Genomic DNA, 13,691 nt, shown 5'->3' on the forward strand with positions numbered 1-13,691 from the left:
GTAACATAGTAACATAGTAACATAGTTAGTAAGGCCGAAAAAAGACATTTGTCCATCCAGTTCAGCCTATATTCCTATATTCCATCATAATAAATCCCCAGATCTACATCCTTCTACAGAACCTAATAATTGTATGATACAATATTGTTCTGCTCCAGGAAGACATCCAGGCCTCTCTTGAACCCCTCAACTGAGTTCGCCAGTGGTAACCTTGGGAAAATAAAAAATTGGGGGCGAAATGTTCATTTTTGTGAAAAAATATTATTTTTTATTTTTACGGCTCTACTTTATAAACTTCTGTGAAGCACTTGGTGGGTCAAAATGCTCACCACACATCTAGATAAGTTCCTTAGGGGATCTAATTTCCAAAATGGTGTCACTTGTTGGGGGTTTCAATGTTTAGGCACATTAGTGGCTCTCCAAACGCAACATGGCGTCCCATCTCAATTCCAGCCAGTTTTGGATTGAAAAGTCAAATGGTGCTCCTTCCCTTCCGAGCTCTGCCATGCGCCCAAACAGTGGTTTACCCCCACATATGGGTTATCTGGGTACTCAGGACAAATTGTACAACAACTTTTGGGGTCCATTTTCTCCTGTTACCCTTGGTAAAATAAAACAAATTGGAGCTGAATTAAATTTTTTGTGAAAAAAAATTAAGTGTTCATTTTTTTTTAAACATTCCAAAAATTCCTGTGAAACACCTGAAGGGTAAATAAACTTCTTGAATATGGTTTTGAGCACCTTGAGCGGTGAAGTTTTTAGAATGGTGTCACACTTGGGTATTTTCTATCATATAGACCCCTCAAAATGACTTCAAATGTGACGTGGTCACTGAAAACAAATGGTGTTGTAAAAATGAGAAATTGCTGGTCAACTGTTAACCCTTATAACTCCCTAACTGAAAAAAAAATTTTGTTTCCAAAATTGTGCTGACGTAAAGTAGACATGTGGGAAATGTTACTTATTAAGTATTTTGTGTGACATATCTCTGTGATTTAAGGGCATAAAAATTCAAAGTTGGAAAATTGCGAAATTTACAAAATTTTCATAAATAAACTCAGGTAATATCAAAGAAATTTTACCACTATCATGTGTTAGGGGTCGAGTTCCCGCCTCTGCACAGGGGGAATCTTGGGCCATTTCCGCTGCGGTCTCCCATTCTTCTCCTGCCGCTGTGGAGCCTGCTCAGCGGAGAAGTCGGTCCCAGCGTCTTGCTCAGTCCCACTCTGTACAAAGAGTTACTGCTGCTTTTCCTGCTTCTGCCATTGAAGTCAGTGCTGGGCAGCGGCGAGCAGACGCTTTTGGGACTAAGTCCTGCTTTTCTCGTTCTGAGCATGCCCTGAGTGAGATCTCTCAGTGGAGATCGAGGGTCACATGGTCAGATACTGCAGCTAAGACCATTGGTCCCTTCGGGAAGGTCCTGTAGGTGCTAGGACTAAGTCCTGCTTTGCACACACTGAGCATGCCCAGGGCAAGATCTCTCAGTGGAGATTTATGTTCACATGCTCAGGTATGGCAGTCTCTCATTGGTCCTTCTAGGAAGGTCTTTTTCTTGCTGCAGGTATATAAGGCTCACATGGCCGCACGGCCATGCGCTAGTATCAATTCATATATGTGCTTTGCGCCAGTGTGGTTATGCATGAGTGTGTTCAGGGACCCGGCTGAAATAAGCCCCTAGAATACCGGCACCTCCGGTGAGGAGATTGTATGAGTGTGTTCAGGGACCCGGCTGAAATAAGCCCCTAGAATACCGGCTTCTCCGGTGAGGAGATTGCATGTTGCATAACCACTGACTGCTATCAGCTTGGCAGTAAGCTTGTGCTCCTGTGAGGCTAACAGGGTGCAGTGCTTCCCCTTTCACGGCTACTATGTGGAGTAACAGAGCTAGTCTATACCGCCAAACAGTGCTGCCATTCGCTAGCAGCAGGTTTCTCCTGCACGGTGGACACCGGGCTGCGAACGCACCCATTATAATAAACATCTCTATTTACTCAGTGCGTTCTGCTAGCCCTAACATCATGAAGTACAATATGTCTCGAGAAAACATTGTCAGAATCACCAGGATCCGTTGAAGCGTTCCAGAGTTATAATCTCATAAAGAGACAGTGGTCAGAATTGTAAAAATTGGCCCGGTCATTAACGTGCAAACCTTCCTCGGGGCTTAAGGGGTTAAGAAATGGGGTATGTAAACTTTTGATCAGGGTCAGTTGGATGTTTTGGGCTGTAATTATGATTTAAAATGAGAAAACACCGTAGATTGACAATAAATGGCTTCACCCAACCACTAACCATGAGTGGAGAAAAAGTGTTGGTGTTTTCATTCATATTCACTGATAAAAGGCCAAGAAAGCAAAATTCTGCCAGGGTATGTAAACTTTTAAACACAACTGTATTTAACACACGGACTCACCTGATAGCCGCTACTGCTCAGGCGCCGGCAGCGCCATCTTGGAGGAGGACATTTTTTTTTTCTCTAGTAAGATGGCGCATTGCCATTTTCAAACTGATTTTATTTTTTTTTTAGGAATATCAAGATAACATGAAACAAATTAATTACATGCACATTATATATACGATCATGCACAGCGAAGGCACCACCGCCACCTGCCTGCAGAAGGGGATTTTTTTTCCAAAATTATATATACACTGCTCAAAAAAATAAAGGGAACACTAAAATCCCACACCCTAGATATCAATGAATGAAATATTCCAGTTGTAAATCTTTATTTATTACATAGAGGAATAAACAAAAAACCTAAAAATTATCAACGTAAATCACAACTAATATCCCACAGAGGTCTGGAATTGGAATGATGCTCAAAATCAAAGTGGAAAAAAAAGTTACAGGCTGATCCAACTTCAGTGGAAATGCCTCAAGACAAGGAAATGATGCTTAGTGATGTGTGTGGCCTCCTCTTGCCTGTATGACCACCCTACAATGCCTGGGCATGCTCCTGATGAGGCGGCAGATGGTCTCCAGAGGGATCTCCTCCCAGACCTGGACTAAAGCATCCACCAACTCCTGGACAGTCTGTGGTGCAACGTGACGTTGGTGAATGGTGTGAGATATGATGTCCCAGATGTGTTCAATCGTATTCAGGTCTGGGGAACGGGCGGGCCAGTCCATAGTTTCAATGCTTTCATCTTGCAGGAACTGCTGACACACTCCAGCCACATGAGGTCTGGCATTGTCCTGCATTAGGAGGAACCCAGGGCCAACCGCACCAGCATATGGTCTCACAAGGGGTCTGAGGATCTCATCTCAGTACCTAATGGCAGTCAGGCTACCTCTGGCGAGCTCATGGAGGGCTGTGCGGACCTCCAAAGAAATGGCACCCTACACAATTACTGACCCACTGCCAAAACCGGTCATGCTGAAGGATGTTGCAGACAGCAGATCTCTGTCCATGGCGTCTCCAGACTCTGTCACGTCTGTCACATGTGCTTTGTGTGAACCTGCTTCCCCCTGTGAAGAGCACAGGGCGCCAGTGGCGAATTTGCCATTCCTGGTGTTCTGTGGCAAATGCCAAGCGTCCTGCATGGTGTTGGAATTTGAGCACAACCCCCATCTGTGGACGTCGGGCACTCAGACCATCCTCTTGGAGTCGGTTTCTAACCGTTTGTGCAGACACATGCACATTTGTGGCCTGCTGGAGGTCATTTTGCAGGGCTCTGGCAGTGCTCCTCCTGTTCCTCCTTGCACAAAGGCTGAGGTAGGGGTCCTGCTGCTGGGTTGTTGCCTGGTAGCGCCTCCAGCCTCTGGACACTACGCTGACAGATACAGCAAACCTTCTTGCCACTGCTCGCATTGATGTGCCATCCTGGATGAGCTGCACTACCTGAGCCACTTGTGTGGGTTGTAGAGTCCATCTCATACTACCACGAGTGTGAAAGCACAACCAACATTCAAAAGTGACCAAAACATCAGCCAGAAAGCATTGGTACTGAGATGTGCTCTGTGGTCCCAACCTGCAGAACCACTCCTTTATTGAGTGTGTCTTGATAATTGTCAATAATTTCCATCTGTTGTCTATTCCATTTGCACAACAGCATGTGAAATTGATTGTCAAACAGTGTTGCTTCCTAAGTGGACAGATTGATTTCACAGAAGTTTGATTTACTTTGAGTTATATTCTGTTGTTTAAGTGTTCCCTTTATTTGTTTGAGCAGTGTATATATATTCATTATGTAAAATAGGGGGCAGGTCACTGAGGGATTAGCAACCTTTCAGAAGCTATACTCACGAATACCTAAACAGAGCACCACATGAAGACCCCCCGACAGGTCACCCCGTAGCACAAGCATATCAACACAAAACTGAAAATAAAGATTACACCACAACCACAAGACGGATTTCATCAATGAAGGCATCATTTTAATCAGTATAACGGCGCTGACATGACACTGTAGGTTACTGAGCACAATCCTGCTGACAGGTTCCCTTTAAGGGGCAATATTTATTTTTATTGAGCAGATGGGTCAATGCTTCTTGATAAGGTTTACGTTGGGTAATATTCCTTGTTAAGAGAGCACTTAAAAAGCATTCTAATTAAAAGAAATAAAAACAGCATTACTTCTTTGTAAGGGTACACTTAGGGCAATATTACTTTAGCAGGGGGCCCTCAACATTACTACTTTATAATGGGGTATTCAAGGGGCGCTCTAACCTTCAAAGGAACACACAGGCAGCATTATTACTGTCTATGGGGTGCAAAGGGGGCCTTACAAAGATACAAATATTTAAGTACATTGTTTAGGGTACCATAAAACACAGTATGGGCAGCAACAGGTACAGAAATAGGGTATCAACAGGATGGGGAGTTTGTGTAGGTTAATAATAAATGAGTATGATGCTAGAAAATGGACAGATAACATGGTAAAAATAAATAACTGCAGAGAGAACTTCATGGGTGAGTCACTATATATAACTGTACTGTGTAAGGTTATATGGTCTGCAGAACTGGAATCTAACACTATATTGTCACAGTATGGCGATAGTTTAGGTTTGTCTTTGTGTAGTAATTCTCATTCAGTAATAGTATTGTCATCTGAGGTGCCCAATACAATTAGGATGTGTCTCCGAAATTATAAAAAATCTCTACATGGTTTGGGGGCCTACTCAGTTGTGATTTTCTCTCACCTAGATATCATTCATATATTGCAGATTTGGCAAATATTTGCTTTGGTATCTGTGGGCCAAAACCAGGATAGCATCCCAAACACAGGGAAAATATAAGAGGAAAATGAACATTTCTTCCCTTTTTTTACATCCATTCTTGACTACTCATTCAAAATACTGCCGTACCTATAGTGTGTGAATGGAGGCTTAAAGTCAAACAGCAAGGAAACTAATGTACTATATTTGTTTTTATGTGACTTTAGCTCTGTATTTAGAAAACATGCCTATTTTCTGTTATTGTTTAAAAAATTGGGAAAATTTCTGTACAGATTTGCTTTACAATTAAACACCTTGCTGATACAGTTTATCAATTCCTATTTCACTTTTTTTATCCATAACAAGTTATATGAGCTAACATATTATTCCTTTCATTTATTGTGTTATAGACCTTGATTCGAGCTACTTAATTTTTCATGCAATATTAATAATCTGCATTTGAAATATTTATTTTCTCCCATTTTCTGAAAACTGATCAATATGTTCCTTTATTAACAAAATACAATCTTTTGCTTACCTCCATTCATGGCATCAATCCTTATTTTCAGCTGATTGGGACCAGTAAGCAAACTCTTAATAGAATTAAAGTCAAAAAGTGTTCTGAGCAAATTAAGGTAAACTTCCACTGAATCCACTACTTCAACTAAAGAGCAATGCAAAGAAAAAGAAAACTATTTTAGTTAAGAGCAAAGAATTTTGGTTACTAAATCTTACATTAAAATATCTGTCTACGAAGTCAAAACTAATTTTTGCTTGATAATGATTATGCAAAATTCAATGCAAAAACTATTGTCTTCAAAATTAGGTAACATTCACATACAGTTTGTTGGTCCAAGAAACAAAAAAATAATCTGTAATGTCAGCTGTCATTGCAACTAAACAGAGTTAGTATTTTGTAAGTTGTGTCTATTTGGTAGAGTATGTGTGCATTTGTTTTAGGATGTGCCTCAAGAAAGAGGGAGCAAGGAATAAAAAATAAAATAAAATACATTAATTTATCTTATTGCATAGATACAGAAACAAAACTTGTCTTTAATTACTAGACAGAACAACAGTACAGACCTGCAATTGATGTAAAGTAACTTTTCCACTATCTATTGTTTCCACTAAAAGAATATTAATTAGTTTCAGCCATATAACCTATTTCTCAGGCTGATTAAAAGTTGCAGTCTATGAGGTACTGTTACAAAACAGGTGTCGGTCACAGATGTCCCCTTAGATGTCATAAATGCCGCCCTAAATATCAGCCACAGATCCCTCCACAGGTGTCAATCACAGATTTCACTACTAAAGAAGATGTCTACTACTTGGATAACCTCTTCTCAATCACTGTATTTACCCCATGTTAAATAAAAACAGCCTGCACTGACCTATGAGGCAGGCACCTTTCCAGCAATGTCAGCGACTGCTCTCCAGGGCTCACGTGACATTGAAATGTAGAACATCAGCAGCCGTTTCGCTCTTACTTCATTTCAACAAATCAGACATGTAGAGGAAGTCAAAGAGCAGCAGCTCTCACTTCTTCCAGATTACAGTTTCGTTGAAGGAAATGAAAATTAAGTGGACGATGATTTTCTGCAGGGCTCACATAACATAACAATGTCACGCAAACCCCAGGAGACAAGGTGCGGACATTGCTGAAACAGGTCACGTACTGGAAGTGAGTGTAGGCTACTATTATTTTCATGGGGGAAATATAGTGACTGAGAAGGAGTTGTCTGAGTCATGGACAACACCTTTAATGTAACTTCTGCGCGGCTTTTGCTACAGTCAGGACCAGAGTCCCACTGGAGCACCTTGGGCCCACCAGAGAAAGTCATTCTTGGGGCCCACTTTGTAGCTACTACATAGAAATAAATACAAGACCACCAATTGTGTGGTAAAACATGCTAATATTCAGGGTATAATATAAGGTAGTACACATCGCAGTGATATAGCAGGGGTTGGGTTATCTCCCCTCATAAAATATAATGTAGCCCCCCTCATAGAATATAATGTAGCCTTCTCATATAATATAATGCAGCCCTCCCCATAGAATATAATGCAGCCCCCTAATATAGTATAAAGCAGCCCCCATAGAGTATAATACAGCCCCCGCATAGGGTATAATGCAGCCCCTCTCATATAGTATCACACAGCCTTCCATAGTATATAATGTACCTAGATCTTCAAAGAGTATAATGCATCCCCCCTCCATAGACTATAATGTAGCCCCCTCATAGGGTATAATGCAACCCATCATAGGGTATAATGAAGACCACCCATAGAATATAATGTTGCCCTCTCATAGGGTATAATGCAGCCCCCTCATAGTATAATGCAGCCCCCTCAGGATATAAAGCAGCCTCTTTATATGATATAATTCAACCTCCCTCATATAGTATGCAGCTCCCCCATAGAATATAATGTAGACCCTCACAGAATATAATGCAGCCCCCCTCCATAATAAAGCAGCCGTCTCATAGAATATAATGAGGCCCCCTCATAGGCTATAATGCATAAAATATAATGTAGACCCTCACAGAGAATAATGCAGCCCCCCTCCATAGAATATAATGTAGCCCCCCTCACAGTATTATGGCTATCAGTACTCACTCATTGATTTATATATATATACTAGATTGTGGCCCGATTCTAACGCATCGGGTATTCTAGAATATGCATGTCCCCGTAGTATATGGACAATGATGATTCCAGAATTCGCGGCAGACTGTGCCCGTCGCTGATTGGTTAAGGCAACCTTTATGACATCATCGTCGCCATGGCAACCATTATGACATCTACGTCGATACTGTGCCCGTCCCTGATTGGTCGAGGCCCAGGCAGCCTCTACCAATCAGAGACGCGGGATTTCCAGGACAGACAGACAGACAGAAAAACCCTTAGACAATTATATATATAGATATATGTATACAGCACAGACCAAAAGTTTGGACACACCTTCTCATTTAAAGATTTTTTTGTATTTTCATGACTATGAAAATTGTACATTCACACTGAAGGCATCAAAACTATGAATTAACACATGTGGAATTATATACTTAACAAAAAAGTGTGAAACAACTGAAATTATGTCTTATATTCTAGGTTCTTCTAGGTTGGCACCCTAATTTATTAGCGATAATGGCGCCCTCGCTCCTCAACAACTCTCCCTAGGTAGCCCTAGCTTACCCTAATAAACATTATAGCAATAAATTATAGGTCATAATGGCAGGCAAAAATGCTCTGGTTATTGATTATCTGGTTATTAGTGCCTCTTTGAAGCGCTTCCCCTGTCCAGGTTTCTCAGGAGGTTGATAAAAGTGATGTCTCAGAAAGGTAATGAGCCCAGTATGTTAAGCTCAGTCATTGTGCATCCATGTTTAAATAGCCAATATAGACTCCTCCTATTAATTAATTAATTAATTAATTAACTTCCTTATTATGAAACAGCAGGGGAACATTGTCCCATAGAGGCTAAAACAAAGTATATCCCAAAGACCAATGCGCTCTACCCTGGAAAGCAAAGATCATCACCAGGTTTCCTATACACATGCAAAAACAATAAGGCTATGTGCCCACGTTGCAGAAATGCTGCGGAAATGTTAGCAGCATTTTCACAACTCCCTGCCGCGGGTAAAATGCATGTGGAATTTGCTTGCGTTTTCCAGCAAAGCACAAGCATTTTGCAAGCGTTTTTAGCTTGCAGAATGCTTGCGCTTTACAAGTGATTTAAAGCATCGCTTGGAAAAGTGATTGACAGATTGGTCACACTTGTCACACATAGTGCTTGACAAGTGTGACCAACTTTTTACTATTGATGCTGCCTATGCAGCCTATGCAAGAAAATATGGTTATTCTCACCTTCCGACAGCCCCCGATCTCCTCAGCAGCGCTCCCGGTACGTTCCATACCCAGGGATGCTTTGCGCGAAGGACGTCATCTCAGGTGATTCGTGCAATGCATCCCTGGGAACAAACGCCGCTTGCACCGCTGAGAGGCGGGAGGACTCCGGGGGCCATCAGAAGGTAAGTAAATCCAGATTTTATTTTAATTCTTTTTTTTTTACAGAAATATGGTTCCCAAGGGTACCATTCGCACATGAAGCGCTCACTTTACGCACGGTGGGCATAGCCACATGCGTAAAGTGAGCGTTTCAATGCAATCCTATGGCTGCAGAATCGCCGCGATTCTGCAGAAATAATGAACAAGCTGCAGATTTCACCGCTATGCAATTCTGCAGGGGGAAAATCCACAGTATGGGCACAGCAACTGCGGAAACCCATAGGATTGCATGGGAATGCGGTTTGTAAGCATTTTTAAGCATTTCCGCTGCGGCAAAAACGTGGTAGAAACGCATAAAAAATGCAACGTGGGCACACAGCCTAATACTAAAACAGATGTCATAGTTAAATGCGAATGTCACTGTAGCAGCCCACTATCTTAAATAAGCCCAATATACTAATAACACTCCATGATACAGATCAACAACAAAAAAGCAGGGAGTAATGGTCCTTTTCAAAAGTTACAAAATGTATTCAGAAAAATACATATATATAGACAAAAAAAAGCAGGTCTTTCATTGGTTTCTGTGGCTTAGAGCAGGAAGATAAGACTCTGCCTACAGTCCCACCCTGTAGCATGAGCATCTCATTAACCGAAAGCTTCTGCTAACAGGTTCTCTTTAATGCTATTTACCACTATATCCCACCAATCAATGCTTTTTATAGGTAATCCCACTGGAAACCAATAATAATAATACATTAATCAATTAATGTTAAATTTGATATATACAAGTGCTTCTAATATCATCAATAAGTTACTTTCTGTACACACATACATAACATGCCACCTAAATGCAGTCAATTAATTGACTCCACATGTTTTGCACGTACAGGTGCTTCTCACAAAATTAAAATATCATCAAAAAGATAATTTATTTCAGTGCTTCAAAGCAAAAAGTGAAACTCATATAGTATATAGAGTCATTACAAACAGAGTGATCTATTTCAAGTGTTTATTTCTGTTAATGTTGATGTTTATGGCTTACAGGTAATGAAAACCCAAAAGTCATTATCTCAGTAAATTAGAATAATTAACAAAAAACACCTGCAAAGGCTTCCTGTCACGGGGCTACCACGACAGAGAGGTTCCAGAGAACCGCAGCGCTCTGGGACTCGTTCACACACGGCGAACAGAAGCTCTTCTCCTGAATTCTGACCTGGCTGTCTTGTGCTAGCAGGGCAGGAGTTAAACCTTGTTGCTGAAGTTGCTGAGAGCTTGGTCTCTCAGCTGAATTGGTTTTTGTAATTTCCTCTCCTATATAGACTCAGCTTTGACTACAACTGTTGTCAGTGATCAGTTCTGCTGCCTGGCTTGAAGTGGGAAGGAGCGTGGTGTTAGGAGCTTGGAGGTTTATCTACAGAGATTGTTGTCTGCTGTTTTGGTTGCATGTTAAACCTGTTTTCCTTCCTAGTTTTTCCCCCCCTCTTCCCTTCTCTGTGTTTCCTCTGTGGCTGTGTGAGCATTTGGTGAGTTTGAGATTTTAGTTACCTTGTCTGCATACCCTGTTTATTTGTCATACTTATACACTGGGGGGGAGAGGGGGCCACTGATAGGGCCTGCACAGGAGACAGGGATACGCTGGCGGCTCAGGCCTCCTAACCATTATAGGTACCCCTGAGATAAGGGTAAGCTAGGGTCCCTTTATAGTGGCAGGGACAGGTGCGGGTCCCAGTACGCCGTCCTGCCCCTTTATCGCCGTTAATGGCGTGACAGTATCACTGATCCATAAAATTTTCTTGGTCCAATATGGACCCCATTGCTGCTTTAGCTGGACAATTGCAGTAACTCAGTCTAGAGGTGGCTGACCTCTGCTCGGCGGTTGTACAGCGCACTCCAGTGGCCACTGCAGGGGTTGCAACACCTCCACAAGCTTCGCTGGAGCCTAAAATTGCATTACCTGACAGGTTCTCTGGGGGGCGCGACAAAATTGTTACATTCAGGGAGGCCTGTAAATTATACTTTAGATTGCGTCCTCACACTTCAGGTTCAGAGGAGCAGAGGGTTGGAATTGTAGTATCGCTCCTACAGGGTGATCCCCAGGCCTGGGCTTTTCCACCTCCCGCTGACGCTTTGCCGTTGCGGACTGTGGAGGATTTTTTTCGAGCCTTAGGTCAAGTGTATGATGATCCTGACCACGTCTCCCTCGCTGAGTCCACAATACGCCACCTTCGGCAGGGAGACCGGCCAGTAAAGGAGTACTGCTCTGAGTTTCGGAGATGGGCTACTGACACAAAGTGGAATGACCCTGCACTCCACAGTCAATTTTATCAGGGACTATCTGATAGGATAAAAGATGCCTTCGTCCTACAGGAGACACCAACCACACTGGAGGCAGCTATGTCTCTAGCGATCCGTGTGGACCGCCGCCTGCGCCAGAGACTTAATGAATCGCCGCTATTCAAAGGTAACTCAGATTTGGACTTACCAGAACCTGAGTCTCTAGGGGAACCTATGCAGTTAGGTGGCGCTTCTTGTTCTAAGGGGGCTGCAGTAGTACGGTGTAAGGGAGGTGCATGGGTTTTTTTGTGGCAGAAGGGGTCATTATGCGAATGTGTGTCCTTCTAGAAGACAACTGCTGGAAAACTATTGAGCCCGGGTTGCGGGGAGGTTGGCAACTCGGGTGTACTTGTTTCCTCCATAGGTAAGCCACAATTTTTCTTACCAGCCGAGATTCGTCTTGGTAAAAGTAGGCTCATAATCTCTGCCTTCCTGGACTCTGGGGCAGGGTTTAATTTAATTGATGCTGGGTTTGTTCAGGCACAGGGGCTTAAACCTCAAGAGTTGTCTAGACCCATACCTATAATTGCTATTGATTCTGCACCTTTGAGCCAGGGGACTTTCACTCAGATCGTCCATGGGGTGAGCCTACAAATAGGGGCGTTGCACTCCGAGTCAATAGATTGTTATGTGTTGGGGGGATTGCCGTTGCCTGTTGTTCTCGGTTTACCATGGCTCACGTTACACAACCCGGTGTTAGACTGGCAGACTCGGGAGGTTACTAGATGGAGTGAGTTTTGTCAGGAACATTGCCTGGGCACTCGGCTGGCCGGGTTAAGTTCTCAGGTTCTTCCAGAGTTCATCTCAGATTTTGAGGATGTATTCTCTGAGGAGGGGAGTCCGGAGCTACCTCCGCACCGCCTTTATGATTGCGCCATACGTCTCATTCCTGGTGCTAAACTGCCTAAGAGTAGGCTATACAACATCTATGCCCCAGAGAGACAGGCCATGAAGGACTATATCACGGAGAGTCTGGCCAAGGGTCATATCAGACCCTCGTCATCACCCATTGCTGCTGGGTTCTTCTTTGTAAAGAAGAAGGACGGGGGTTTACGCCCATGCTTAGACTTCCGTGAATTAAATCAAATTACGGTCTGGGATTCTTTCCCGCTCCCTCTTATTCCGGACCTCTTTAATAAAATTGTGGGGGCTAAGTGGTTCTCCAAATTAGACCTCAGGGGGGCATATAATCTCATTCGGATGAAGGAAGGGGATGAATGGAAAACAGCATTTAATACTCCAGAGGGACATTACGAGAACATGGTTATGCCTTTTGGGTTATGTAATGCTCCTGCTGCGTTTCAACACTTTGTCAATTATATACTTAGTCACCTGATAGGTAGGCTTGTGGTGGTATATCTTGATGACATCTTAATTTATTCCCCTAACCTCGAGTCCCATCAGGTTCATGTAAGGCAGGTCCTTCAGGTACTCAGGGACAATAAACTATTTGCCAAACTTGAGAAATGCATGTTCGCGGTCAAAGAGATTCCGTTCTTGGGTTATTTCTTATCCTCCACAGGATTTCGTATGGATCCGGCTAAGGTCAAGGCGGTCTTGGAGTGGGAGCATCCTGAGGACCTTAAGGCCTTACAGAGGTTTCTAGGTTTTGCGAACTACTATCGCAAATTTATTAAGACTTTTCAGTAGTAGCCAAACCTTTAACAGACATGACCAAAAGAGGCACGGACTTCTCTGTCTGGTCCAGTGCGGCCTGCCAGGCTTTTGAAACTTTGAAGAAGTGTTTTTCCACTGCACCCATACTAATACAGCCTGACATCAAGCAGCCATTTGTGGTAGAGGTGGATGCCTCTGAGGTGGGGGTGGGAGCTGTATTGTCACAGGGGATTTCTTCAAGTAAGTGGCGTCCATGTGCATTTTTCTCGAAAAAATTATCTCCTACTGAGAGGAATTATGATATTGGTAACAGGGAGCTGTTGGTAATTAAATAGGCATTTGAAGAATGGCACAATTTTTTGGAGGGAGCACGTCACCCAGTAATGGTGATCACAGATCACAAAAATCTGTTGTATTTAGAGTCTGCGAAGCGTCTCACACCTAGGCAAGCTAGGTGGTCTCTGTTCTTCGCGAGGTTCAATTTCTACATTACGTATAGGCCAGGAAGCAAGAATGTCAAGGCTGATGCGTTATCCCGTTGTTTTCAGGGGGTGGAGATAATTGTGAGCCAGGTCCT

General features: G+C 42.8%; 1 protein-coding gene across 1 annotated transcript in view; it reads right to left on the minus strand.

Moving 5' to 3' along the window:
* Positions 1-13,691, minus strand: part of PGM5 (phosphoglucomutase 5) — a 321,381-nt gene that overhangs the window by 233,615 nt on the left and 74,075 nt on the right. The window contains exon 4 of the mRNA XM_077249087.1: positions 5,694-5,819. Within this exon, the coding sequence (XP_077105202.1) occupies positions 5,694-5,819 (126 nt within the window). The remainder of the gene's footprint in view (positions 1-5,693; positions 5,820-13,691) is intronic.

Source organism: Ranitomeya variabilis, chromosome 1 (assembly GCF_051348905.1).
Source record: "Ranitomeya variabilis isolate aRanVar5 chromosome 1, aRanVar5.hap1, whole genome shotgun sequence".
Taxonomy (NCBI): domain Eukaryota; kingdom Metazoa; phylum Chordata; class Amphibia; order Anura; family Dendrobatidae; genus Ranitomeya; species Ranitomeya variabilis.